Raw genomic sequence first — 26375 nt, 5'->3', positions numbered from 1 at the left:
TTGGTGGGCGAACCAGTCAAGCTCCACATAGACAGCTCAATTCACCCAATAGCCCTCAAACACAGGAGAATCCTGTTTCATCTCAGAGAGCAGGTGGACAAAGAGATTGATCAGTTAGTTGAACTGGACATCATTGCAAAAGTGGAGGGCCCTTCACCTTGGGTGTCCCCGATTGTGGTCACAAGGAAACTCATGCAACTGGACTCTGTCCGTATCTGTGTAGATATGTGTTTGCCAAACAAAGCAATCAAGAGAGAACCGCACCGAACGCCAACCATCGATGACATTATTGCGGACCGTCAAGGAGCCAGGTTCTTCTCGAAACTTGACTTCAGGGCGGGATATCATCAGGTCATGCTCCACCGTGAGTCGAGGTACATTACTACGTTCACCACGCACATGAGACTGTATCGCTGTAAGCAACTTAGCTTTGGTGTCTCGTCTGCAGCAGAGGTTGTTTCAGATCATCATCAGGGGAGTCTTGGCAGATCGGGAAAGTGTCCTGAATATCAGTGGCGCCAAGTGGAACACATGGAACGTTTGGTCAAAACCCTGGACAGGATAAAATCAATAGGGATCACTCTCCATAAAGAAAAATGTGAATTCTTCACGGCCAGCACTGAATTCTTTATTTCAGGATGGTGTTGTGTCGTGTGACCCAGGGACGGGGAAAGACATTAAAGAGGCCAAGCCTCCTGAGACGGTATATGAAGTAGGCCTCTTTCTGGGAATGGTGATTTACTGTGGAAGATTTATCAGAAAGCTTGCCAACCTATCGGAACCATTAAGAAATCCGACAACAAAAAAAAGACACCATGTGATAATGGGGACCGTTGGAACAGGCTGTGTTTGACGAAATCACGGAGGCCCTCAAAGCAAATGACACCGTGGCGTTCTTGGATCCATCTCTGGCATCAGAAATTGTGGGTGATGCGAGCATGTTTGGTCTGGGGCTGTGCTGACCCAGCAGGCTGCAACTGAGGCTGTGAAACCGGTGGCATTTGCGAGCTGAGACCTGTCAGAAACAGAGCTACGGTACTCTCAAATTGAGAGAGAGGCTCCGGCAGTCCTTTGGCGATGCAGACATTTCTGATAATACATCCTGGGAAGGCTGGTCACTGTGATCAATGACCATGGACCCCTTATTCCGATCATGGCAGGCTCGTCATCTAAACAGCCTGCCAGGATTGAAAGATGGATGCTCGCCATGCTGGAACATGGAGCAAGTCTGGTGTATAAACCCGGGGCAAAAAATGCTGCAGATTATCTGTCAAGGCATTCGGTTAGGGGGCACAGCAGCACCGACACTGGAGAGGCAGAGGCGGAAGAATCAGTCCAAGTAATCATTGAGTCCACCACTATAAACTCGATGTCCATCCAAGAACTGACCACCGCTTCCAAAGAAGACAAATGTTTCTGCATATTCTGGGGAGTGCTGCAAAAGGGGGATTGGAAAGGAATCCTGGAAAGCCTGAGCAAAAAGACTCAGGAGGCCCATGCAATGCTGCAGCAGCTGTGGAGAGTCAGGGAGGAACTAGCGTTCTCTTAGTTTGTTACTAAGAGGGGTGAAGATGGTGATCCAGTCATGCAAAATCCCACAAATCAGTGACATAGAGCATCAAGGTCATCAGAACGCAGCTAAGACTATGGCATGCCTGAGGCTGGAAGTGTGTCAATGACTTTGTGGCAAGTTGTGTGTGGTGTCAAGTGACTGCCCCAGTGCAACGAGAGCCCTGGATTGAATAAATGCTGAGAAGCTGCTGCCCATGGGAGACAGTACATGTTGATTTTGGATTGGCTGCGAGGGACGTACACTTCATGGTACGCATTTGTGGCATCCTCAGCATTTGACCACATTGTACCCGTGCTCGAAAAGGTGTTGGGTTCCCGAAGAAATTCTGCTCAGACAATGGACCACCATTCCAGGGAGAACGCTTTGGCCAGTTCATGCTGGAGTGTGGAATTCACCACAGGAACATTTCCTTGGTTTGGCCAAGTGCAAATGGGGAGGCGGAACGCTTCATGCGAACCCTCAACAAAGTGTTTTGCATTGCCCATGGACAGGGCCCGTGTCTAAGGGAATACCAAGCAACTCCCCAATGCTCAACAGCGATTGCCTCTGCAGAGGCACTGTTCAAAAGATGTCCGAGAACCAGAAATGAAAATGAGAACATTCGTAGGAGTCTACAACAGCATTGTTTGGCATCTGGAGACTAAGGGCTAGTGAGGAACAGACATCCGCAAGGAAAACTCTCATTGACCTACGAGCCTCGGCCCATGGACGTAGTGGCAGTAAAAGGGTCCATGGTGACCGCATCGGATGGAACTGCCACCGTGACAAGGAATTCGAGCTTCTTTAGGAAGGTTGGTGAGAGTGGCCAGGCAGGTATATTGCCTGGGAAAGTGAACAGTGATGCACTGGAGGAAGGGGCAGAGGATAGCGTTCACCAGGAACAAGGTGACCGAGGAATGGTAGGTGATGAAGGGTCAAGCTTGGGAGGAGATACCCCCAGCGCACTACACAAAGCATGCCCTCCAGTCTCGACTATATGCTGAAAAAGGAGGAGTGTGGTGTGGCCGCTTTAAGTACGACGCAACAGTGACGTAACTCTTTTGCACTAATAAAAGGGCCCATCATCGTGTTTGCAAAGCGCCCAAGCAACTAGTGTCTTGTGCTCCTCTGTGGGGGGGGGAGGGTTCCGGGGCTACCGCTGCGACAGGCCCTGAGGCCTATATAACAGCGCTGCAGGTTGGGCCTCGAAGGTACCGGATGAAATGGAGGAGTTAAGCGCGATTGCAAACTGTTCATTTCTGTCACTCATTGTTTCGTTAATTGATGTAAGGCTACCGCAACAAATTAGAATGTTCAAAAAGGCACAATAAAACTTTTGTATTTGGCTTTTGTTTGCCTTTTTGTGAACTTTAAACGCTAAGTAATTATGTGAGTGTATGTTGACTTGATAAGAGACCTTTCAATTTCTAAGTCTTTTTCTGGGCTTCATATAACTTTTTTTTCCTGAATACAAACGGCTTGTTAAATATGTGCTGTGTCTTGTGTTCCCCACTTTGGTCCTGCATGAATGCTTACCTGAGAGAATGCCTGAAGGCATGTTATGCCTATGGAATGTTGTGGTAGAGTGCCCTTGTAAGCCCCATGAAGGTCAGTTGGAGTGAAGCAGCCTTTGACAGGGAGGCCAGTTGATGTTTATACCTTGTCACTGGAAATTAGTAAAGAAGTTCTCTCCCCCTACCGAAGTATCAAACATTTTGTTTCACCCCGCAACAATTTGCTCACGTAAACCATTTCAGTCTATTCGTCCCGATTTGTTTGCGCCCCATGACCCATATTTCTACCTCACCCTATATCCGTTTTCCACCATAAATAACGATTTCTAAAGAGGTCATTGTACAAAACTTCCGCGTGTTATTTTGATCCTCTTCAGCCCCAATACAACTGTGCCACATTGGCACCTCCAAATCGACATCGTTCACGGGTTACTAGCTACTTGTCTCTCGATCTCTGCCAACAGCAGAGCGCGCGTGCGTCAGTCCTATTCATTATGCGTATTCCGGGTGCTGACTTCCTGCTCATTAAATAATCAGAACGTAAAGTGACGCAGTTAGATCACTACGTTACTGTAGGACCTACGTTTGGAACGTAACGTGATGGCCACTCGTTGCTATGTCCGTTCCTCTAATGGGAACTAGTCCCTGCTGTTGGGTTGCGTTTCTTTGCTAGCACCAAGATGGCATCTGTGCCCGTGTACTGCCTCTGCCGACTTCCCTACGATGTCACTCGCTTTATGATCGAATGCGATGCTTGCCAGGACTGGTTTCATGGCAGGTGGGTAGATTGATGCTTTCATTCGCGCTCTCTTTGCTGTCAGCGCCTCTGTATGTCAATGCAAGTCCTGAATAATGGAAACTTGCTGGTGTCCAAGCTACACTTCCCAATAAATTATGCAGTGCGCCCAATTAATGTATTAAGGCATATTATACTTTTTTATTTGAACAATCTATTCGGCAGCTCGATGATACAGTAACAACACTGTAACCATTATCACAGACCCTAAAGATCCCTATTCAACTTACGTGCTTCCAATGGATCTCACATCACCTACATAGAGGATTCACTCACTTGCAATGGTTCACGTGTAAAGAAATGGTGGTATTCTGACCATAGCAACGAAAAAAGAGGTGGGTAAGGGCCTTATATTGGCAATCATTGTCTGAAAATGATTGATTTGATGATGCTATGCTTGCATCACACGTGAGCTTCACATTCATGTTTGCCTTTGGTTCGCAGGTCAGTCCAAAATAAACAACCCCCATTAAAACAAAAACAATGTTGACATACAGATAGTTGAAAACGAAGAGCAAAACAAGCAACGACAATTACTTATTTGTGTTGAATGGGAGTAAATATGTTAGATGAAAAGCATGAACACTACATATTATGTTGTCATTAGGATCTGTACGTTCTACGGGTGCCATTTGCATGATCTCCTAGTGCTCTGGCGGATCTGAAAGAGAATGGATGAGGCCAATTAGGAGAAGGAATGCCGGGGCTCGTGCCGACCAGGAGGAAGGTTTTCGGTGGACACCTCCCTTAGCGACGGCACCCTCTGCCGTTAGCAAGGTCCCCATTTGCTTAAAGGAGGATGGGTGCATGGGGTTGGGCCAGTAGTGTTAGGGCGAGGTTGTGGCTTAGATCGGGGGATGCGCATGGGGGGGAGGTTTTGGATAGAGTGCGGTTGCCTGGGCGGGTTTTAGGAAGCTTAAGGGGGGCGTTGCTGCTTCCGCCCTGACATTTGGGTGCAGCTGACTGCAGTACGCCAGGCACCCCACGAAAAGGAGTCAGCGAGAGGTGGGTGGTGTGATGTTTGTTTTAATCAATTTTACAAGCCTCTTAGCGTGAACATCCCAGGCCTTAAGTTTATGGCGCAGCGCGTCACTGCTCATGAAGGAAAACACAACCACCTTGTTATGTTGCATAAACCCGGACTGGCGTGATGACGCCAGATCCGGTGATACCTTTATTTTCCTACTTCTGGGTTTTTCACATCACGTGACCGGCTACTCTCTGGCACGCAACACCACATTCCTCCCCAACTGGGAATGTTTTAACAATATTTAGCAATAATCAACATAAACAATTGTAGTCTATTCTAGTCTCTCAGCTTTATTTGGGCAGGCTCACTTGTTGGTAGATCCCATCCACCACATAACCTTGCAGGCGAGACGATGGTTTTGGTCTTTCCGTTAAGTGGTATCGAGGATTGCTTCTCTCTGGGCTATCCGCCCGGGAGCTCTCGAGCTGAACTTCTTCTTGCCTACTGGGAGTTTTTGGTTTTCTTGGTGTCTCATAGAGTTCAGGTGTCAATTGGCTTGGCGGTCGCTAGGGTGATTGACTTGACGGTCGCTAGGGTGATTGACTTAAAGGTTGGTAGGGCGATCCAGTTCCTTCTCTCACAGTCTCCTGGTTTTCTTCCCATAATTCAGGTGGTACTTTCCTAAAGTGTGAAATGTTTCTCGTTAGTTTCACTTCCTTGAGTAGCTGTAATCATACTGTGATTCGCGGCACTGACTGTCCGGGGCTGGTATTCAAAATTGAGGAACATCTTCTTGGGAATGGCTCAGTTCTTTACCATAACTGTGTATTAGCTCTCGATGGCTGGCTCGTCGAGAAATGCTCTCTTGTTCATTCTGTTTTACTCTTTTTGTCTCTATGGTTGGAAGATCTGCTTCAGGTGCTACACACTGGGGGTGTATGGGGAGTTCTGCTTGAATGGGTACCCCAAACATGAGTGCTGTTGGGCTGATTCCTGTCGAAGAGTGCGGGGTCTGCCTGTGAGTTCTCAGAAAACGATACACCGCCTTCAGCCATAAATGTCCTTTTTCCTAGGCGATGCAAATCTCTTTGTTGAGTGACCCCATAAATCGTTCAGCGTCACCATTCGCCTGTGGCCACCATGGAGTGATCCGTTTGTGCTGTACATTAAGGTCCTGAAAGAACTGACGTAGTTCTTGGCTGGTGAAAGGTGGCCCATTGTCACTTTTGATTTCTGATGGTATTCCATGTATGGAAAATATATTTTCTAATGCAAGAGTCATGTTTTCAGCACTGGTGGATGCCACATAATCAACTTCAGGATATCTGCTGAATTCATCAATTACGAGAAGTAGATGGCCTTCTCTGGCAATTGTGCAAAATCTATGCCGACAGCTTCCCACCGTTTACTGCTTCTCGAGGTACTAATGATAGGTTCTGGGTTCTCAGCTCTCTGGGTGGCCTGGCAGGCTGCGCATGAACCTACTAGCTCCATCACCCTCTGTTGTATGTTGGCCATCCACATCCTGGATTTCAAGTATGCTGTTGTTTTCACAATACCTTGATGCCCGCTGTGAGCAATCTGAGGGCTCACTCTTCTAACGATGTAGATAGTACAACGCGGTGGCCTTTTAGTATTACCCCTTCAGGAGCTACAGTAAGTTTGTGACGAATTCCTAAAAGGGATTGAAGTTTCACCTGGGCCGCTGCAGTGCGTTAAGCCATGGAGGCAAGGAAATGTTTCCAATTTCCTGATTGGATAACAGTTATGGTGTGGGTTAGGAGTTTCATTGGCTATCTCTTGCAAGGTTAAAGCTCACGGTTGGGCGCAGGCCACCACGTGACACACATGTTCCTCCGTTTCCCTCGCATGATGTTCTTCTTCCTCTGTGGCGGGTGGTGGGTGACGAGACAGATAATCAGCTGGGTTGTCTGTCCCTGATCGGTACTCCACCTCTATGTTGTAGGGCTGAAGTTGAAGCATCCACTTTTCAATACGTGCTGGTGGATGAGGTGCTGATCCTCTGAAAATTGGAATAAGTGTTTTGTGATCTGAAAATACTCTTGCCTGCTTGCCTAGTAAATAAACTTTGAAATGCCTGCATCCCCATAAAATAGCAAGTGCCTCTTTCTCTATGTGTGCATAATTCTGTTCCGTTTTGGCTAGTGCACGACTGGCAAAAGAGATTGGGTACACATTTCCATCTTTGTCGATTTGTGTAAGTACAGCTCCTAGGCCAACTGGACTAGCGTCAACTAGAAGTTCTGTATGCCTTTTGATATCAAAGAAAGCCATTGTTGTAGACGCTGATAGTGTCCTTGATCTGTTGAAATACTTGTTGGTGAACAGGCAACCATTCCCATTTTTGGTCCTTCTTGGTTAGTTCGCGGAGAGGACTTGCCATGGTGGCGAGATCTGGAATGAATCTTGCGCAGTAAGTCGCCATTCCCATAAAACACCTTACTTCTGTGACTGATGTTGGAGGCTTGGTGTTTTTGATGTTGTTAACATTGCAGGATCTGGCGATACACCTTGTGCGTTGAAAATATATCCGAACAAGCTTAATTCTTCTTTTCCGAACTCGCACTTTTCTGCGTTCAGGGTTAATCCGGATTCTTCCAGCCTTCGTAAAATCGCTGCTAGGCGCTTGAGATGTTCGCCTTCGTTGGATGCATGTACGATAATGTCATCGCTAATGTTAATCGTCCCTTCCGAATTTCATGCTGGAATACCTCAGCAGCTGACGATATTCTGAAATGTAGCCGTTTGTAGCGTCACAGTCTGAGATGGGAGGAGAATGTAGTGATGTATCTGGACTCCTTGGCTAGTTTAAGCTGGTGATATCCAGATCTAAGGTCAAGCTTGCTGAAGATGGTCGCCCCTGTTAGGTCAACAATAAGTTCATCTATGGTCGGTGTAATGTGGCATTCTCTTCCGATGGCTGCATTGGGAAGCTGCATGTCAATACATATTCGTACTGCGTAAGGTTGTTTTGTTTTTTTTGTAACTACCATGGGGGATACCCACGGGGTCGGCCCTGACGTTTTCTCTATGATGCCTGCCGCTTCTAGTTTGTCTAGTTCTTTCCTTACAGCTTTCCTCATGTGGAATGGTACTCGGCGATGGCGTACTGCTTTTGGTTCAATAGCGGGGTCAATGTGAAGTTTAATGGGTCTGTCCTTTAGACACCCAATGCCTTGAAATACGCTGTGATGTTGTTTTAGCAACTCGTCGATCTTTCTACAATGGATATTGAAAGCAAAATGTATTTGTTTCAGTTTTTCGGCGGTTCTACAACTTAGCAGTGTTTCACAGCCAGCATCAAGAACATAGACTCGTGCTCAGTACATGGCGTTGTTGTGGGCAAAATCAGATTTGAATGATCCCTACACCGGCAGAGGCTTCTTGCAGCCATAGGCATATAATCTGACCTTCCTTTCTTGAAGTTTGGGCTTTGTGTGAAGTTTGTTAAATGCTGATACTGGCATTACATTGACGGTTGTGCCTGTATCTATGACTACACGCAGTGGTTCTCCATCTGAAATGACAGTGCACAATGGTCTTTTCCGTTGTTTGGACCGTTGTGGCTCTACTGCTGATATGAGGTGTATACACTGCACTCGTTTGCTGGTTTTCTTCCATTTTATCATGATTCCTTCTATCAGGGGATGCACTATCCTCGCTGTCTTCACTTTCACTTGTGTCCGGTGATCTCTGGGAATGGTCCACTGCTCTCGCCCTTCCTTTCCTACCTGGTTGACAAGGTGTTTCTCGGGGGGTGAATTTTTTCCAGCGACCATTGTGTTTGCCACAGTGTTTGATCTCTTTCACTTCTGTTCGGTGGGTTCAGGCAGACAGCTGCATAGTGGTTGAGCCAGTTACACTTTCGGCATGTCGTTCCCCATGCAAGACAGGATTCTCCCCTGTGCCACGGGCCTCCACACCATTTACATGTGATATCCGTCCCTTGTGACATTTGGTTTTTGTTAATGTTTCCTCTTCGCTCACCTTGTCCTCGGGTATTTTGATATAGCAGCAACCTCTTCCGTTGGTTTTGGGTTATCAATCGGGAGTCTTTGGATTGCCGCCTCGATTACTGCCAATTGGTCTTCTGTTTGTTCACGCAGGCCCGCCATTTCTAAGATTGGGGACAAGCTTACGTTCTTCTCTGACAGGATAGCCCGCCTCAGTTTTTCAGATGAAATTCCATATATGATTTGAAGACGGATAGCGAATTCTTCGTTGGGGAATTCACAACCGACTGCCATTTTGCATAGGCGTGCATGGAATTTGTCCACTGTCTTTTTCACGCTGTCTAGCCATGCAGAAATGAAAGCGTTCATAGTCTGGATTGAGTTCGGGCTTGAACATTTTGGTTAAGGCGTTCTTTGCAGCATCATAGTTGTTTTCATCTCCTCGGTCTGGAGTCTCATTGAATAGGCGTAGCGCTGCCGCTCCAATGTTAAGTAGAAGACATTTTCGTTTATTCTTAGCTAAAATGATCTCTCTTGCATCCAGGTGCATTTCAAATTGTTGTAACCAGATTTCCCACCGAATGGCTGCACCCGTGGTGAATGCGTCAAAAGGTGGCAAGTTTGTGGTTAATGCTGGGTCTGGGTGGTCTAGGTTGACATTTCTTCCTGTTGATGAGCTCACACCAGTCCTTGCATGGCTTGTTTCAGTGCTAGACATGGTTGACGCTGTGGTGTTTACAAATTAAGTCTTCACCTATTTATTTATTTATTTATTTATTTTATTACAGTTTTTTTTACAAACTTTATAAAAGAAAAAATCACATTTCTCCTTTCTCAACTACAACTTATTCTTCAAATTCTTCCACTTTCTCTTCCAAGTCCTCTAAAAAGAATGTTACAGCTACAGTTAATTTTTTGTCTTCCCCCTTCTTGCATCTTAATCCACCATTCTTCGGCGTTGTAGGTTGAGAATTTTTTTAGCTCTGGCCCCAGCTTTTTGTTCTTATATCTCTCAGGCCCGGACATATCATCATCCGATGTTTTAGGGACTCTTTTTCCCTCTTACAGAAGCAGCATTTGGTGTCAACAACTTCATTTTGTTTTTTCCTCATACTTTTTATCTCCATCGTATGGTATAAGTTTAGTCTTAGTTTTAAAAAGATTTGCCTTCTTCTTGGGCAGGGAAACCTTTTAAGATATAGTGGTAGATCATTCAGAGCCTTGCTTCCCCATGTGTGCTCTTTCATACACTCATGTTGCACACGCTGTTCCACTGTTTCAATCCAGTCCGTCAACCAGAGTTTTTTGTTTTTTTTACAGCATTCGTTTTTCTTTCCAAGGTCTCCTTCGTTATTGACAGTTGATTCAAGATTTGTTCACCATTTTTTTTCCAAATCTCCAGCACTTCGTTTGAATTGTTCATCTGTGCTGGTTTCAGTATTTCGAATTGGGGCACTCCATCCGTTTCTATCATCTTTCTATACATTGACAGTGTATTCCATAGCACTCTGGCATTAATTGATAGTAAGCCCAACGCATACTTTTTGCAAGCGTTCGGTATACTTTGAGGCACCTTCAGGATCCTCTTCCAAAATATGTTTTCACATGTGGCCCACAAGCTGAAAGGGCATCCTAACATTGCTTTGGCTCCATGTATCAAGGCTGGTATAACTTTCGCTTTATAGAAAGTTATTACTGGTTGATATGAGAATTTTCCAAATTTCTTATGGAGCATCGTCCCTTGAACTGCAAACGCTTTGCATTTGGTTTTTATTCTTTTCATCATTGGGTCTTCTGAGATGCTGGCACTTAGTTGTACTCCCAAATATGTAACTTGTAAGGATCTTCTGAGGGTCACGTCTCCCACGCTCCAACTTGGTTGATTTTTCTTTGTTCTTTTCTGACTTTTTAAATTGGAAAAACTGCACAATCTCCGTTTTTGTTTTTGCATTTATTTCCAGCCCGTTATTCTTAATGTAATTTTCAAGTGCACTTAATTTCCTTTGGAGACCCACTGGCGTTAAATCCAGCAGGACGATGTCATCTGCGTATATTAACCAGCTTATCTGATTCCCATTTATTTTCGAGGGGAATGCTGGAACCTTTTCCAGGGTTTCTCCCACGTCCGTGATCAATAGTTTAAATAGGGTGGAGCCTAGCGGACAGCCCTGTTTTACGCCTCTAGTGGTTTTAATTTGTTCTGTAAGTGTTCCACTTTCCACCTTTTATCCAGGCGAATTCTGACATTTGTCACGTAATGTAATTCTTTTATAGCCATCATCAAGCTCGGCGGGCATCTTAGCTTCAGCATCTTTTCCCAGAGGAGCTCTCTATCAACTCCATCGAAAGCGTGGGCTAAGTCTACAAATGCAGCATAAACATTTGTTCCTTTTCTTAAGGCTTCCATCTTTAGTACATGTATTATTCGTAAGTTCAAACCGCGGCCAAATCCTTTTGCAAAGCCCGTCTGTCGCCTATCAAAGACCCCTGCTTGAGTGATCCATAATGTTAACCGTGATAGTATTTGAGTTGCAAACACTTTTCCTAACACATCAAGCAGGGCGATAGGCCTGTAGTTTTTTTTAGGGTCTGACCTTTCGCCTTTCTTAAAAATTGGCACTATTATTGCAGATTTCCAAGATGTTGGGATGGAACCTTCTTTCAATATTTTGTCAAATAAGATTTTGCATAACTCTGCCCACTCATTTGGGTACTCCTTTAACATTGCATTTGTTATGCCATTGGGTCCCAAAGCTCTCGATGAAGTATTCCTTTTTATTGTTTCCAAAATATCAATATCCCAACCAGTAGATGTTAACTGTGATTTTCTTTGTTGTTTCTCCTTGCTTTTCAAAGAGCTTCAAGTAGTGTTCGGTCCATTGTTGTTCTGAGACCATATTCGTCAACAAGGCTCCTTGTGGTGTACATACATAGTTAATCAGTGCCCAGAATTCTCTCAGGTTTTTCCTATCTAGTGATGCTAACATCATTTCTGCATCCTGTTGCTGCATGTTATATTTATGGCCCCTAATCCACCTCTTATATCGAGACTTTAGTTTCCTTTTAGCTTCTCTGGCTGCTGTTTGTTTCAAGTCTCCGAGGGCTCTTATTTGTTGTCTCAATTCTCTCTTTCTCAGCACTATCTCATGATCGTACGCATGGCGTTTAAATTCATTCTTTGCTCCTCCGCTAGACTTTTTAGCGTACTTCTGTAAAAGCGTGTCATACTCTTTATGGGCAATTACTTTGTCATCCGTTTTCAATTGTTTTATGACCTCCTCCATGTTGGTTTTCTTTAGCCTCATTCTTTTTTGACCAGGCTCAATCTCAATTTCATCCTTCCACATTTTGGAGTTTGTTCTTCTCTTTACTTCCCATACAACTTTAACCAAGTTGTGGTCACTTTCCTTCATGCTTATCACCTCTATTTTGTTCATTTTTTTTTTTTAAAGAGTGTTTCACAGACAAAGAAGTAATCCAGGATGGATTTTTGGGACCCCCTTTCCCAGGTTACGTTTGGCGGTATATCCCCCAGAAGGCCACCATTCAGCATACTCATTTGTCTCAGATCCATTTCTTCCATCCACAGCTCGGTCAGTTCTTTGGACTTTTTTGCCCTCAGGTTCTTGAAATTTTCTACTCTGGGGTATCAGTTCCATATTCAGGTCACCACATATGATCAATTGATCATTTGGGTTCTGGATTCTTGTTTCATCCAGGATGTCACAAATTTTGTCCAAGAAAATTGTTTCTCCAGCATTCTGATGTTGCCAATATATATTTAGTATATGGAGACTGGGATTTTCCTTCCCCCTCTCGTCCCCCTGTGAGATTGTGAGTTGACTATATGCGTCGATGTTCCATGCTTTTTTAATCCGCAAACCTCTGTTTTATTCTTACTAAGGTCATTAAGCCAGTCATCGGGCGACCCTTTTTATTTGAGATTGCCGGATTAAATGCCATCTCGAACTCATCCACGCATAGGGAGGCTACCAACCAAGTTTCCTGCAGACATATTATGTCCAGGTTCCAGAGTGTTTCCAGGTTGTCTGCAAAGAGATGTGCGTGCCCTCTGGTGTTCCAAGACCCGCACTCAATATTTTGTGTTTGGTTATTTTGGCATTAGCTTTGGTTTGAAGTTACCAACGCTCTAGCAATCTTCACCAACTCTTTTGTTTTCTTCACAGATTTTTTTTGTCTTTTTCTGGTCTGTATCTTGGAGACTCCTGGCAATTGTAACCCTTAAGTCTTTACTTGGATGGCAGCACCAAAAGAAGAAGAAAAAAAAATTGATGTGGGCCCAGGCTGACTAGATTTCACTCACCAATATCCTGGGTTGGTGTTTTTAGCTGTTTGTATAGTCCCACTGACAGTTTCACTTTTGTCTTTTTAGTCAGTGATAAATGGAAGCTTTATTGACTGTTGAGTTTGTGCTTCCCAATCACACATTGCGGCTTTTAATTAAAAAAAAACATTGAATCATGTTTTCCTACGTTCCTGTGGATGATTTCAGGCTATTATGGTTGTTGAAATGAAGCTGCACTATTCTTATTTTTCATCTGGGCATGTAATAGAACGTTGGAGTGTTAAATGTAAGCTCAAAATCCATAGGTATGTTAGTATGCGGCTTTAAATTCAATCAAAAATGTTTAACAGAACGTTGGGGGTGTGAAAACGAGGCTCCTGAAGCTCCGCTGCTTTGTATTTCAGTCAAAAATGTTGACAGAACATTGGAGGTGTGAGAACGAGGCTTTCACCATACACGCGTATTAATACACGATGTTGCCGTTAGTCTTTCACCTCACGCTTTCTTCAGTTCAGCTCATAAATATCGCACGTGCGGTTCTAAATGTCCTCGTCGCCAATGTGATGTTTGTTTTAATCAATTTTACAAGCCTCTTACCGTGAACACCCCAGGCCTTAAGTTTATGGCGCAGCGCATCGCTGCGCATGAAGGAAAACACGACCACCTTTTTATGTTGCATAAACCCGGAATGGCGTCATGAAGCCAGATCTGGTGATACTTTATTTTCCTACTTCTGGGTTTTTCACATTACGTGACCGGCTACTCTCCGGCACGCAACACCACAGGTAGGTAAGGGGAGGGTTTGGAGTTAAAGATTTCAGCGATGGAAGGAGTGTGTCAGTGGCTTACTGGGGTGTAGAATTACTCTCTTGGAACAAAGTGCTTAAGCAGCTGACTGTAGGGCAGGTGAGGAGGCTATGGACTTCTTCACAGGCAGCGCCTGGACAACAGTTCAGTGTAGCATCCTGACACCATGACATTTCACGGAGCACCTGTAAGCTACCTCCTGCCTAAGAAAGTGCACTGCAAGTGTTTTTCTTCTCACACACGATGTGTCTTGAGTTTCTGTCTGGGTTTGCGGAGGGTGGTGCTGATTTGGATGGGGTTGGCGTTGGAGGATCTATGGGGGTGGGCAGTCAGATGGTGTATTCATGATGTATGGGAGCAAGTTGTTACTGGACTTAATGCCGGCTGGTACAGGTTGCATTTGCTAAGTGCAAGATTGTGGGGATGTGTGTTAATGATGCAGATTCGGAAGTACCATGATCTTAGCGCATGATAGCTTCCTAGGTGTAATGTGTTAGGAGCAACTAGGGCTCTGTTTCCAGAAAGAGAAACTCATGCTTGCATTGTGGGCATGAGTTGGCTGGTGACTCAGTGTATCAGTTAGTGTAGAGTTATGTTAATTGAAGATATGACAGAGGGTCTACAAAACTCTGAGTGGATTGTGATGAATCCAATTAAGTGTTTGATCTCCCGGTGGTGACCTCTGCTCATGTGGCCAGGGGACAGCAGCCGCTACCTGATTCTGACCTTGGGGGCAGCTATATGACGGATGATCACATGGGAGGAGATAACCTCCAGGGAGACATTGTGGCTCCCCCCCACACACCCATTTGCCCTTGAAGATACTCCTTCCATACCCAAGACCCTTCTGGCCAATTGTCATATGTCTACACCTCCCCTTTGAAGAATAGGGAAAACCTTTGCCCACATGAAACGAGCCAAACACCCCAACCTTGATCTATCTTGTAGAAATTACAAGACCACCTTCTCCAGTTCAATTTTTCAATCATCCAAAAATACTTTAACATTTTAAACTATTCAAAGTGATTATTCAAGCTCTGGAAATCAATCGCCAACAATGGACTTCTTGTCTCAGAGTCTCATGTACTGGGTCGAAGAATATGGAAAGAGTAATGCAGAGCAGAAGAACCCACCAGCCAGCGCTCTAGTCTTTTACCCGCAAACACCTATGCCTGGGAAATTTAAAGGAAGGAAACGAGATGCTAGAGGCTGCTGTTGGCGAGACAACGTTTCACCTCTCTGCGAGGACCAAAAGGCAGAAGCAGGCATGGTGGAGCCGGGCGGCTTGCCAGCAGAGAAGAAAGGAGATGCTGACAGAGCGGGACACGCTGCTGAGGTGCCAGGAGCCAGTGAAAGACTCTGGGCGTTCGCCGGCCGCCATAAGTAACCCCTTGCTTACTGGAGCCTGAGACAAAGTGGCCGCGTGGAAGAGACGCTGCGAGAGATGGGGGGGGGGAAACAAACCGGAAGCAGCCATGAACGGAAACCAGGCTGTATACCTTCACCGGGCGACCGAGAACGAGCCAGAGAATGCCAGCAAGAGCCAGTGAGGCAGCCCAAAGACAGTGGGCACCCCAGGGTGTATCGATGACTGTGCCAAATACCAATAACAAGAACCACAGAAAGAGAGAAAGCGAATAGACTAACTGTATGTGAATGCATGGAATGTAAATACATGGGAACACCAAATCGAAATGGATATATTATCCAACCAAGTAAATATACAATTGTCAAAATGGGTAGAAACCCCATGTGAATGCAAGAAGCCCTGCCTGGAGAATATACAAGGCAATTACATGTTTGTGAATACGAGAAGCCCTAGAAGGAGAGTAGATCAGGCAATTGCAAGTGTGTAGGGAACAAGAAATTCTAAGTAGAATTGGCCGGCCCAACATTCTCTCACATTTCCCCATTTAGGGCCATATACCCTTTGTTGGCCCTTCAGCAATAATGGTGTTTAGTGCACAGATCACGTGTGAGTCCCCTGAGTGGGATGTGATATAATTCTCGAACGTGGTAAATTGTTTGCTCGCAGCTAGTTTGTTAGCTGGGTGCATCACCCAGTGCTGGAGCAGGTAGTATCGAAGCTTGTCTCCCTCAGATCGTCCGAAGGACTGTTTGCACTGCTCAAAATATTTGATTTCTTGTACTTGCATAACATCTGAGACGCAGACACCCTGCTGCTTTCCACCTCCCGAAATGCCCCCACTTTCACCCCTATAGTGAACTGTGGATTACCAAACAATGGCGTGAACAGCCCCCGCAAGGTCGATTACCCCCTTGTTTTATTAATTCATCCCACACCTCCCGCCCCCACTTGTCCTGTAATGTGGGATTCCTGCATGCTAGCTGGCCGATCTGACTTTTGCCTGCCACAACACCTCCGCCAGGTGGCCCCCACCACTGCCCGATCCATGCGCACCCACAGTTTATTGTCCTCCCCTGACAACCACTGCTTTAATACCCGTAGCTGGGCGGCCTGGTAGCATTGTCTGAAGTCTAGGACCTCCAATCCCCCTTTGCGCCTCAAGGCCATAAGTACCTGCAGTGCTACCCTCAGTGTTTTGTTGCTCCAACTAATGGCGGAGAGGAGCTGATTAAGTGAACGAAAGAACTTAGGGGGAGGAACTGGCAGGGCCTGGAAGTAGTAGAGGAAGCACTTAAGGGTCACCATCTTAATGAAGGCCATCTGCCCCATCCAGGTTATATGAAAGGGTTCCAGCGCGTCAAGTATGTTTTCAGAGAGCTGAGCAGATGGAGGTAGTTTGCGTCATATAGGGCGTCCAGGAATCTCAGATATTTAATTCCCTCCTTTGCCCATTGAAACGGATCGCTCCTGTGCCTCCCCGAGGGCCTCACTCGAAAACGTGAGGTTCAGCCCCTCTGATTTGTGCACGTTAATTTTTAAGCCCGACACCCCACCAAAGGATTCGATCTCTGCAACAACCACTTTGAGATATGCAGCCGGCTCGGAGAGAGCCAGAAGCAGGTCTTCGTCAAATGCCATTATCTTATGGACCATCCTATATCAAACGGGATGCCCTTCACTGTGTGTGTTTCTCGTAGGCAATGTAGAAAGTGTTCCAGGAATATTGCCTATGGGTGATAGTGGGCAGCCCTGCTTGGTTCCAATCTCTAGGCAAATGGGATGCAAGAGTTGTCCTTTTATGGATAGGCGCATGGTAGGCCCTTGATAGTCCGCCTGCACTCGCCGAAGGAACCTCTCCCCGAATCCCATGCGTGCAATTGTGAGAAAAATGAACGACGACCTCACGTGGTCGAACGTTTTTTCTGCGTCCAGGGCGAGCTGGACTGCTGGGATTTCATGTTTCACCACCTTCTCAACCAGGTATTGTCAAAAATCTGGCGGGACCTGATGAACCACGACTGGTCAGGGTGGATAAGGACTGGCAATAGGCCCTCAAGTCTAGTTGCCAGAATCTTAGTATACATCTTGGCATCAGTGTTAATAATGGCTATCGGGCGATAGGAGCCACATTGCGTAGTGTCTTTGCCTGGCTTCAGAAACACCACTAGTTTAGCTTGGTCCATGGATTTTGACATCCTGAGAGACGGATCCTTAGTTTTAGTTTAGGTTGGAAAATTCCTCTTAGAGCAGGGTCATAGCGGCCTTTTCCCAACCCTTTTATTTTTAATAAACTCTTTAACCAAAAACGTAGCTAACTTGTGTCCAAATTAAATTCTTGACTCCTCACAGGATGGCTAGTTTGAGTTTGTGTGTGGCTTGTAATTTTGGGAAATTGAGGCTAACAGATAGGGGAGGAGATGGTTCTATAGGTTTCTGTGTCTGTTGCAAGCTCATGACATTATTGTTTGTTGCTTTGTGGTGTTTCATATTAAGAGAGGAGCGTGAGGCTTTTTCTTTTTGGCCGAGCCCCAACGGTGTGGTCATTGGTTTGTCTCCTAGCGCTGTTGGTTGAATTCGAGTCAGATGTTTGGGAGCCACTTTAGCATTTCTTTGGGATGTGTCCTTGTGGTTGATTGAGCAGTGCTGTTTCAGCTGTGTGTTAAGCGTTGACTCGATTCCTTTGGTTACAAATTAAAAAGTCAGGTTTTCAGCTTTTTTTCTCAAGTTAAGATGATCCTGTAATGTGTGTATTTCCCTTGGTAGCATGTTCCAAAGTTTGGTCACCATCGACGAGAAGTCAGAGCATCATGTCTTTTTTTTTTTTCTGTTGAATCTCCTGGTTTTTATTGTCATGTGATTTCTATATCTTAGACCTTTAATTGGTTGGTAAAGTTAGATTGTGCTTTGGTTTTGTTTTAGTAAACTGAGAATAGCACAGGGGTAACATGCTGGTCTTAGAATCAAGACCACGCAGCGCAACAGTGGTCCCAGATCCGCGCTTAGAAACCGAACTGGGATGTTAAGCGTGTTATAAAAAAATAAATGTTGCCCCTTGACTGTTGAGGGCTCTGTGTGCGGAAGCATTTTATGTGTTCCCTCCTGTTGAGTCTGCGTAGTAGTCTGGCTGCTGTGTTTTGGTTCAGTTGTTTTTTGTGACGTAGTCCGGCATGCCTAAATTAATGATTTTGGCATAGTCGGTTCGAACTAGGGATAGGACAGCCAGCATTCTGTGTGGGGAAAAGTCCTTACCCGTTTGATGAAGCATAGGGGGTAAAATCACTTTTTGACTGTTGTATTGACTTGGGGTTCTATCGTGAGGCCATTGTCCATTGGTATGCTGAGACTCTTGATTACCTTGGATGTTCTAGGGTAGTTGGCCATTGCAGGAGGCCATGATCAAGGTATTTGAAGGGCAACGTGAGGGGAGACTATCATTATTAAAATACATTGCAGGGTTCAAAATTGGTGGGAAGATTGGAGCTATTTAGCTCCTGCATCTAGCATGGGAGACCCTGGTTAGCTTGAAACCAACATCTAGCAGGAGCTATTTTTGGCTCGGCAGGCAATTGGTGTCCTACAATCGTGAATATGTTAAATTAACTTTTGGTATTTGAAAATAGAAACAAAGAAGACTTAGGACAAATCTAGTACACATTTACACATAACGAAAATTACATGATGGACAACAATTTAGTGTCCATCTCATGCGCAAGTAATATTCGGGGTGTGCTGTGTGCCTTCTCCTGATTCCCCAGCAGTATCTCCTGCCTACTGGGTGATGCCTGACATCCAGGAGCATGTTTTTGCTCCTGCTCATTGAATCTTAATTTCGAACCCTGATGTTAAATTGCTGCAGTACATGAGAGTATTTAGAAATACTGCACAGATAAGTGAACTGACTTTCATCAGCACAGAAAGCCCAGCTTTATCTTTTCTGTGAGGCTCTCAAACTCTGGCAGCAATATTGCCACATGATTTGCTGTTTAACTCCTTGCGAGGACAAGGCCTCTGTGGCAGATAAGTGAGTGTGTTTGGCGCAAGGGCCCAAACCAACTGTGCTGTACATACTGTGTTGTTGGTTGAAAATACTGTGTTCCCTTAGCCGTCAAACTTTGCAGCTGCATAATACCTATCATAGGAAGCGCAAAGAAAGGTGTTTCATCTGCACTTTGTGAAAAAATGAATACAATACAATACAAGTTAACTGATGTTGGAGCTCTGTGGGGCAAAGCCTTTACTTTTAAGCAGTCGCAGTGAAAAGAAATAATCTAATCTAATCTCATGAATGTCTGAATCTTTGCATCACTATGTATTTATTCTGCAGAATTAACTGTTCTTTTTGGTCTGAGAATTCATTAAGAAAGTCCAACTTGATGCAGTAATAAACACAGCTCTAGAAAAGCTGCACAATGATAGGTATTTCTGCATGCTGACTGGCCACTGTATTCATGAACAACATACCAGCTATTAATAGCGTGTAGGAACCTGCTGACAGCCAATAAATGTGGTAAAAAGAACTTCTCCCTAATCCTCCAATGAGCTGGTACTAAACTGGGGCTGAAGACATTTGTATGAAAGAAAATGCACCTGTTTATGGTACCGGCTTGAAAAAGGCATCATTTTAAGGAGCATATAAGGGAAACGAATAGTACGCTGTGGAATAAAATAATGTACCAATTATGCAGTGTGCCAATGTGAATTGTACAGAAGGCATGGTGTCAACAGTAAGACAGACACAAGTGATGCAGTACAAAGGTGTTTATTGAACTTCAAAAGGGGTTTGAAAAATGCCTATCTAATCCTAAATCTATAGATGGGAGCAAGCTACGACCATCAAATAAGTCCTACTGGTGTCTTGTCAAAATAAAAGGGCCTATGCTAATAAATCTATTGCCAATCCTTACCTCCAAATACAAATAGTGTGGGAAACAATGTTATGTAAAAGGAAGAAGTGTTCAAGAAATGATATGTGAAGATGTTCAGGCCGTTGGCCTCCCTTCCCCAAGTTTTCAGCACAGGATAAGGCGGCACACACGAGTTTAGAACAGTCTCTAGCTTTTCTAGCCCAAGGGTGCAGTTCAACCATTAGCCTCAGGGCCTTCTGTCCCAAGTCTCTTCGCCTTCCAAAGTCTCTTCTTGCAGAGGGCCTGATGCGTCAAACAAACAATAAGTTATTTTCCTCTCTGAATTTCACTCGTACTGAATTTCTAAGGTGGTTAACTGTTCACCTCGAATCCCCCCTCTGCCGGGCTCAGATCTTCATGAATACAAACTTTGTAGGATTTTCATGTGTCCAATTTTGCGTTTTTGAAATTTATTTTAATGGCTTATTTATAACATGCTTAATACCCAGAGGTTTCCCAGGGATCAGATCTGTGTTGCTTTGCATCGTCTTGTTTCCAACGCGAGCGCGTTGCCCCTGAGCTATCCTCCCGAGGTTGATTCACTATTCACCCCGGATCCCCCTCAACCGGGCTCTGATCCTTTTCAACACAATGTTCAATCAGTCTGCCTCGGCCGAGTTCGGAACCAATTTCATTTACTTTCACAAACTTGCTTTATCCCAAAAGCTTTCAATTGATCTTCCTCGTTCGCGCTCGGACCAACTTTCTCTATTTTGTCAGTAACTTATTCAATTGATCTCGCCTGTTTGGGCTCGGACCAACTTGCTTGGCATTTTCCACATCGAAGACTTTAGATTGTGTACAGGATTTTGCTTGACCCGTCGGCGGACCACTTCGGTACCGTTCTTTGCCACTCTTTCACCTTTCTCAACTCTTAGTTGGATACCTTACAGAGACCTTAGAATGAGCACGCACGCAGTGCCGGACCGCTCTGTCAAGGGTATCGTAACTTGGTTTTCAAAGTTCAATCACTTATCTGTTGTTCAATTTTACTCACGTTGTTTATCACATGCGTTTCATACACTGTTCGCTTCAGCGCTCGCCATACAATGTTGCTGCTTACAACCTTGGCTTCAACACAGACCGGTCTGGTATCGGTGTCCCCAACTCACCGGCTGTGTTGATTTCACTCGTACTGCTTTGTTGTAGGAGCCAAGGACAGTACCTCAGCAGCAAGTGATTCTCCCCACCTTGATTATCAATCTGGGAGGGCCCTGGGTGCCTCCGACACACAGTGCAGGATTCTTCAGCTTGGTTTCCTGGTCTTATGCTTTCTATTCTCAAGGGTTTGCGAAAGTAACGGTTCCTTGTCAAAAAGGTAAAGGGCACTTTCTTCCTTGCGATCCCCTTCTGTTTTGTTGTCTTTCTCCGCGTGTTAAACTGCCATCCCGGAACTGCTGCTTCCTCGCATGCTTTTCCTTGCTCAGAGTGTGCTCTCATGCTCCGCCTTTTATCCGTGTGGGGAAGTGTAATGTAAGTCAGGTGTGTGATGGTCAGTAATTACCTGACTCTGCCTGCCCATTGTATTGGGACATGTCAGGTATATGGCTCGGGTGTTAGTCTGTTTCTCTCATAGCGAGCTGTCCATGTGAAAGTGTTTGCGTTGTAAACGGGTAGGTGGGGAAGGGGGTTGAGTTCCTAAGTGTATCCTACCTGGCAGGATGGGGTAAAGGAGTTACAGGGAAGGGGATACTGCTTCTCGCCATCCGGTGTCCCACTCCCCGACGACCCCTCACCAAGCTGATCTTACTGCACTGGATCCAAAAGCGATGGCCGTGTCCTGGCCACCTGGATGACAGATTCCCAGGGACTACGGGTGAGACATCGTCAGGTGGCTCTCCGTATCAATACTTTTTTCTACACACCTGTACCAATCATGCACCAATAGAGCTCTTACTTAAAAGAGAAAACCAACGTAATTGGCCCACCAGAATCCAGAAAGAAGGTAAATGAGTGGACAAAGTTAAAATAACAAATCTCCATCTCCTACACCTTAATGAAACACACAATTACTAACAATATTAGCCCCTCCCTGAAAACACCCTACTGGACACCTCTGAATTTAATGTCACTAATCTGTTTATTTCTCACACATTTTGTCCATGTATATCCCCTTCATGTATACTGTCCTGGTTTGATTATCTAGATTACCCCTTCCACTCATCCCATCACCAAGTCATGTTCTAGCTTTTCAGTGCATAACAATCTCTTTCAAGGCACTTGCTTGCAGGGCTGATCCTCTGATGTGTGTTACTCTGTGTTTCTGCTCAGAACACAATTCCCTAAATAAATATAAAGAAAATTATATTCTGTAGCATCCACCACAAGATAGTAGCTTAAGAGGCATCGGAGCAGCTTTGTGTGCTTGTTGTTTTGTAATCGGTTCTTTTGTATTTAGGAGCTAGAGGATGCGGACAGTGTCTCTAATTCTGCCTAGATTGAATGTAATGTAAATTGAGCTTGTAAAATCGCATTCCTTTCTAATCTTTGGCACTGAACAAAGAAAAGACAGAGGGTATTATTGTAAGTTCTAGTCAAAGGATAAAAAGTTAGATATAACCATTTCACCATATCTGGATGTTTTATTCCAGTAAGTCCATGTGTGAAAACATTCGGCGTTATCCTGGATTCCGGATTGACAATGATGCGACGTGTAGGTCATGTTAAGATTTCCTGTGCCTACGTTAACAAGTTGCATAGACAGATTAGTCTGTACTTGTCCTCTGTACATCTTTCTTCCCTGGCTACAGCACTTGTTAACTTTTGGCTCACCTATTGCAACAGTCTCCTTGCAGGTATATCTAAACATAATTTGAGATGTCTTCAAACAGCCTAGAATGGGGCTGTAAGAGTTGTCTGCAATCATGGCCCACAAGACCATGTCTCATATTCATGGAGAGCGCTGCATTGGCTTCCAGTTAGCCAACACATCTCACATAAAATGGTCAATATAACATACAAATGCATGACTGACAAGGCTCCTAGGTACCATAAGAACCGGTTGTGTAAGGCAACAACTGGGTGCGTTCTTGGCTCTAGTAGGGCCAACAAACCTTTTGTACCAAGACACAATTTGAAGAATTTTGGTGGCACCTGTTTTCAAGTAATCGCCCCAAATGTATGGAATTCTCTTCCCCCGGATCTAGGGAAACTTCTGAGACTCTCTAGTTTTAAGAGAGCCCTAAAAACACATCTCTTTAATTCTAATGAGCAGTTCTTTCTCTCTGACTGTTTAACCTGCGTGTCTGATCTCTCTCTCTCTCACTCTCTCTCTCCCCCCCGCCGCCTGACCAGGTCTTGTCTGCATGGGTGTGTTGCACAATTAATAATAATATCACAATTGCTGTTTCAAGGTTGCTGCAAATAGAAAACAAGCATTGGGAATATCACAAGTGCTGTTTAAGGCATTGGACTTGTTTGTAGGCATGGAAAATGGACTTGCCAGACACTGCTGTAGTGGTATTAACTGGCCATCTATGGTAGCAGCTAAATAATGTTGCAAGTACCTGAGTATGTAATAGATCTATGTGATCACTGTGACGCCGAAAATGTTGACTAAGAAAATGGCAACTTCCATTACCGTGAGGCTCAGTGATCACATAGATCCCATTCCATTGAAAGCACACTGGACAATACAGAGGGATTTGAAAATAATCTGTTTCTGAACTGGGAGCCAATGTAGGAGCTTCAGGACTGGTGAAATATGTGCCCCATACAGAGTGTTAGTAGCCACACGGGCTGCTAAAATCTGTAGAAGCTGAAGCTGCTGGATAATGTAGACTGTTTGAGCCAGGAGCAGGGAGTTTCAGAAGTCTAGCCGGATCAGTACCAGAGACGACACTACCACAGGGGGCAGCTTCTCCAAGAAAAACAGCAAGACTTTCTTAAGTACCCTAAGCTGAAAATAGCCTGATTTACATATAGAGCTAACTTGAGCTTCGGCAGACGGAGACTCTGAAAACAGAAATCCCAGGTTCCTAACTGAAGAAGCCGGAGAAGGACAGGGACCAAGCTCAGAAGGCCAGAAAACAGGGATCACAGTGGAGAACCCATAGAAGGGGAAGAGGCGGCACGTAGAAGAGAAGAAGGGCCCACCACTAGGTCTAGCCCTGCAACGTCAGTTCCCTCCCACTGATGTGGGTCGGAGCTGGTGCCACAGGCACCCCTGCGCCCCATTTTGTTTTGCTTTTTTTTTTTTTTTATTAAACTTTCTTGCCCCCCGCTCTTCATGTAATGGAAGCGGGCGACCCCCTGACTCGCATTACACCGAGCAAGGAGAGCGGGGGACACCCACACTCACTTTAGTCGGCGTACAATACTGCACATTTGCGCCATGCTAAATTAGTCTGAATTATGTTGGCGACATTTTGGTATGATACCATATATAATAGCAGTGCCTTTCACATACCTTATACTTCTACACAAACCAAAACTATTGTCTTTGCCAATGGTTATTTTTAACAAGTCTTCAGTGAAGGATACACAGAATGGTTATAAATCGAGTCGCTGGAGGCAGACCTGATTAAGACATTTTTATTACACCAGTTGCGCTTTTACAACTCCAATTAAGTCATTCATTCTCATAAGACTTCTTTGAGAAAACCCTGGCAGGCACTTCGAGTGCAAAGTTTGATGGTAAGGTTTGATTTTAACAAGCTCAAAGAGTTCCCTTGAGGAGGTGTTTTCGCGTGGGAAGGGCCAGGAACTGGTTGGGAAGGGCCATAGGGATTGGTATAGCTATGGGCAGACAATGGGTGGGCAAATAGCCAAACACCTACAAGTTTGGTGTCCCTCCTCATATGGTTTTTCACCCTATATGTAGTCTAATGCAATAGTTTGTGCTTAAAGGTGTTGTTAAAGCACCACCTAAAAGCCCAAACAAAAAGTCATAATATTCGATAGTAATAAACATCAAATAAAGTTAGTTCCAGCTAGTGATAGTAACTGGTGATGGGACATGCTGCATAATACCCCGTTCTTTGAGACAATTGTTCTTATTAGTGTATAAGGAAAGAAGCCTCTTATGCATAAAAAGAAAGCAATAACGGACATGTTTCTATTTATGGAAAATATTTTTTCAAAATAGCTTGTCATGGTGATGAAGTGAATTAGTCTGTATGGTCACTGTTCAGTAATTGAAAGTACAATCTGAGGATACTAATAGTCATTATGCCATTTATAAAACGGACATATGTGATTGTAAATTGTAGTAATACCTTTTGTAGAAATATGCTTTTACCATAAATAACAATGTGCCTTATTGGATGCTATAGGTAGCATACATCTAGCTATACGTGTGTGCACACTTACCAATAATGAGGAAGGCGTGATTTCTAATACACTGGCACGATAACTAAAGAAAATGAAGAGCAAAAAGAGACAGAAAAGTAGCTTTGAGTGGCGCAATTATGCTATGACTTGTACTCACATGTGTGCTGTCTGTTCTGGCAAGTGATCACACCATTTGGAGCACAATCAGAGAAGAATGGTCTGGAATGAATGCTCCCTGTGATAAAAATCCTACGTGTAACTGGAAATGACAAGGGTTGGCCAATTTTCCAAATTTAGTTTGAGAGCAAGGCTGCCATTAAATACTATTGTGAACGGTATTAGAAACAAATTATACGTGGCAATAATGTGATAGTTGCTGCTGTAGAAGCATATTGAGTAGGCCTACATTGGTTTAAGGTTTTCTAAAGTAATTTGAATGTTTTACTTGCTAATTTCCATGAAATAATAATTTTAATCTATTGTAAGGATAATTGTGCTTGATGCATTTTATAGAGGAGAAGTTGTCCTTCAGTTCGTAATCCGAAAACCAAAAATGGTAATTGATTTGTTTACTTAAAATGAGATTGACACGTGGAACGAGCGATGGAACATTTGTAGCTGCAACGGCTTGATAACTTACATTTCCAATGTATGTGTGAGGCTGCCACTGAAGAGCATGGTGAGGCATTTAGAAATAATTATCGGAAGAAACATTGCAGCAGTAGCTGCTGTGGCGTCGGGCCTCGAATGTGGGGCATAGATTAAGTGGCAAAGGTTGCTAACTTGGCCAGAATAAACTAGCAGTTACCTAACTTAATGGTAATATCATTTAAAGTTTGAAATCACTACCAAAGTCTGCACTTACGTTTGGAGCCACTGCTTGCACTGTATGCAAGGCATAAAATAAGCAGT

The 26375-nt window shown here is 44.5% G+C and overlaps 1 protein-coding gene across 2 annotated transcripts in view; it reads left to right on the top strand.

Moving 5' to 3' along the window:
* Positions 1-3682: 3682 nt before the first annotated feature.
* PHF8 (PHD finger protein 8) overlaps positions 3683-26375 on the top strand; it is an 852864-nt gene continuing 830171 nt past the window's right edge. For both annotated transcript variants that reach the window (XM_069645307.1, XM_069645306.1), the window contains exon 1: positions 3683-3844. In XM_069645307.1, the coding sequence (XP_069501408.1) occupies positions 3747-3844 (98 nt within the window). In that variant the 5' untranslated portion in view covers positions 3683-3746. The remainder of the gene's footprint in view (positions 3845-26375) is intronic.

Source organism: Ambystoma mexicanum, chromosome 2p, assembly GCF_040938575.1.
Source record: "Ambystoma mexicanum isolate Mex_15411 chromosome 2p, UKY_AmexF1_1, whole genome shotgun sequence".
NCBI lineage: Eukaryota > Metazoa > Chordata > Amphibia > Caudata > Ambystomatidae > Ambystoma > Ambystoma mexicanum.
Note: the sequence above shows the minus strand (reverse complement) of the source record. Positions and strands in the feature narration are given on the sequence as shown.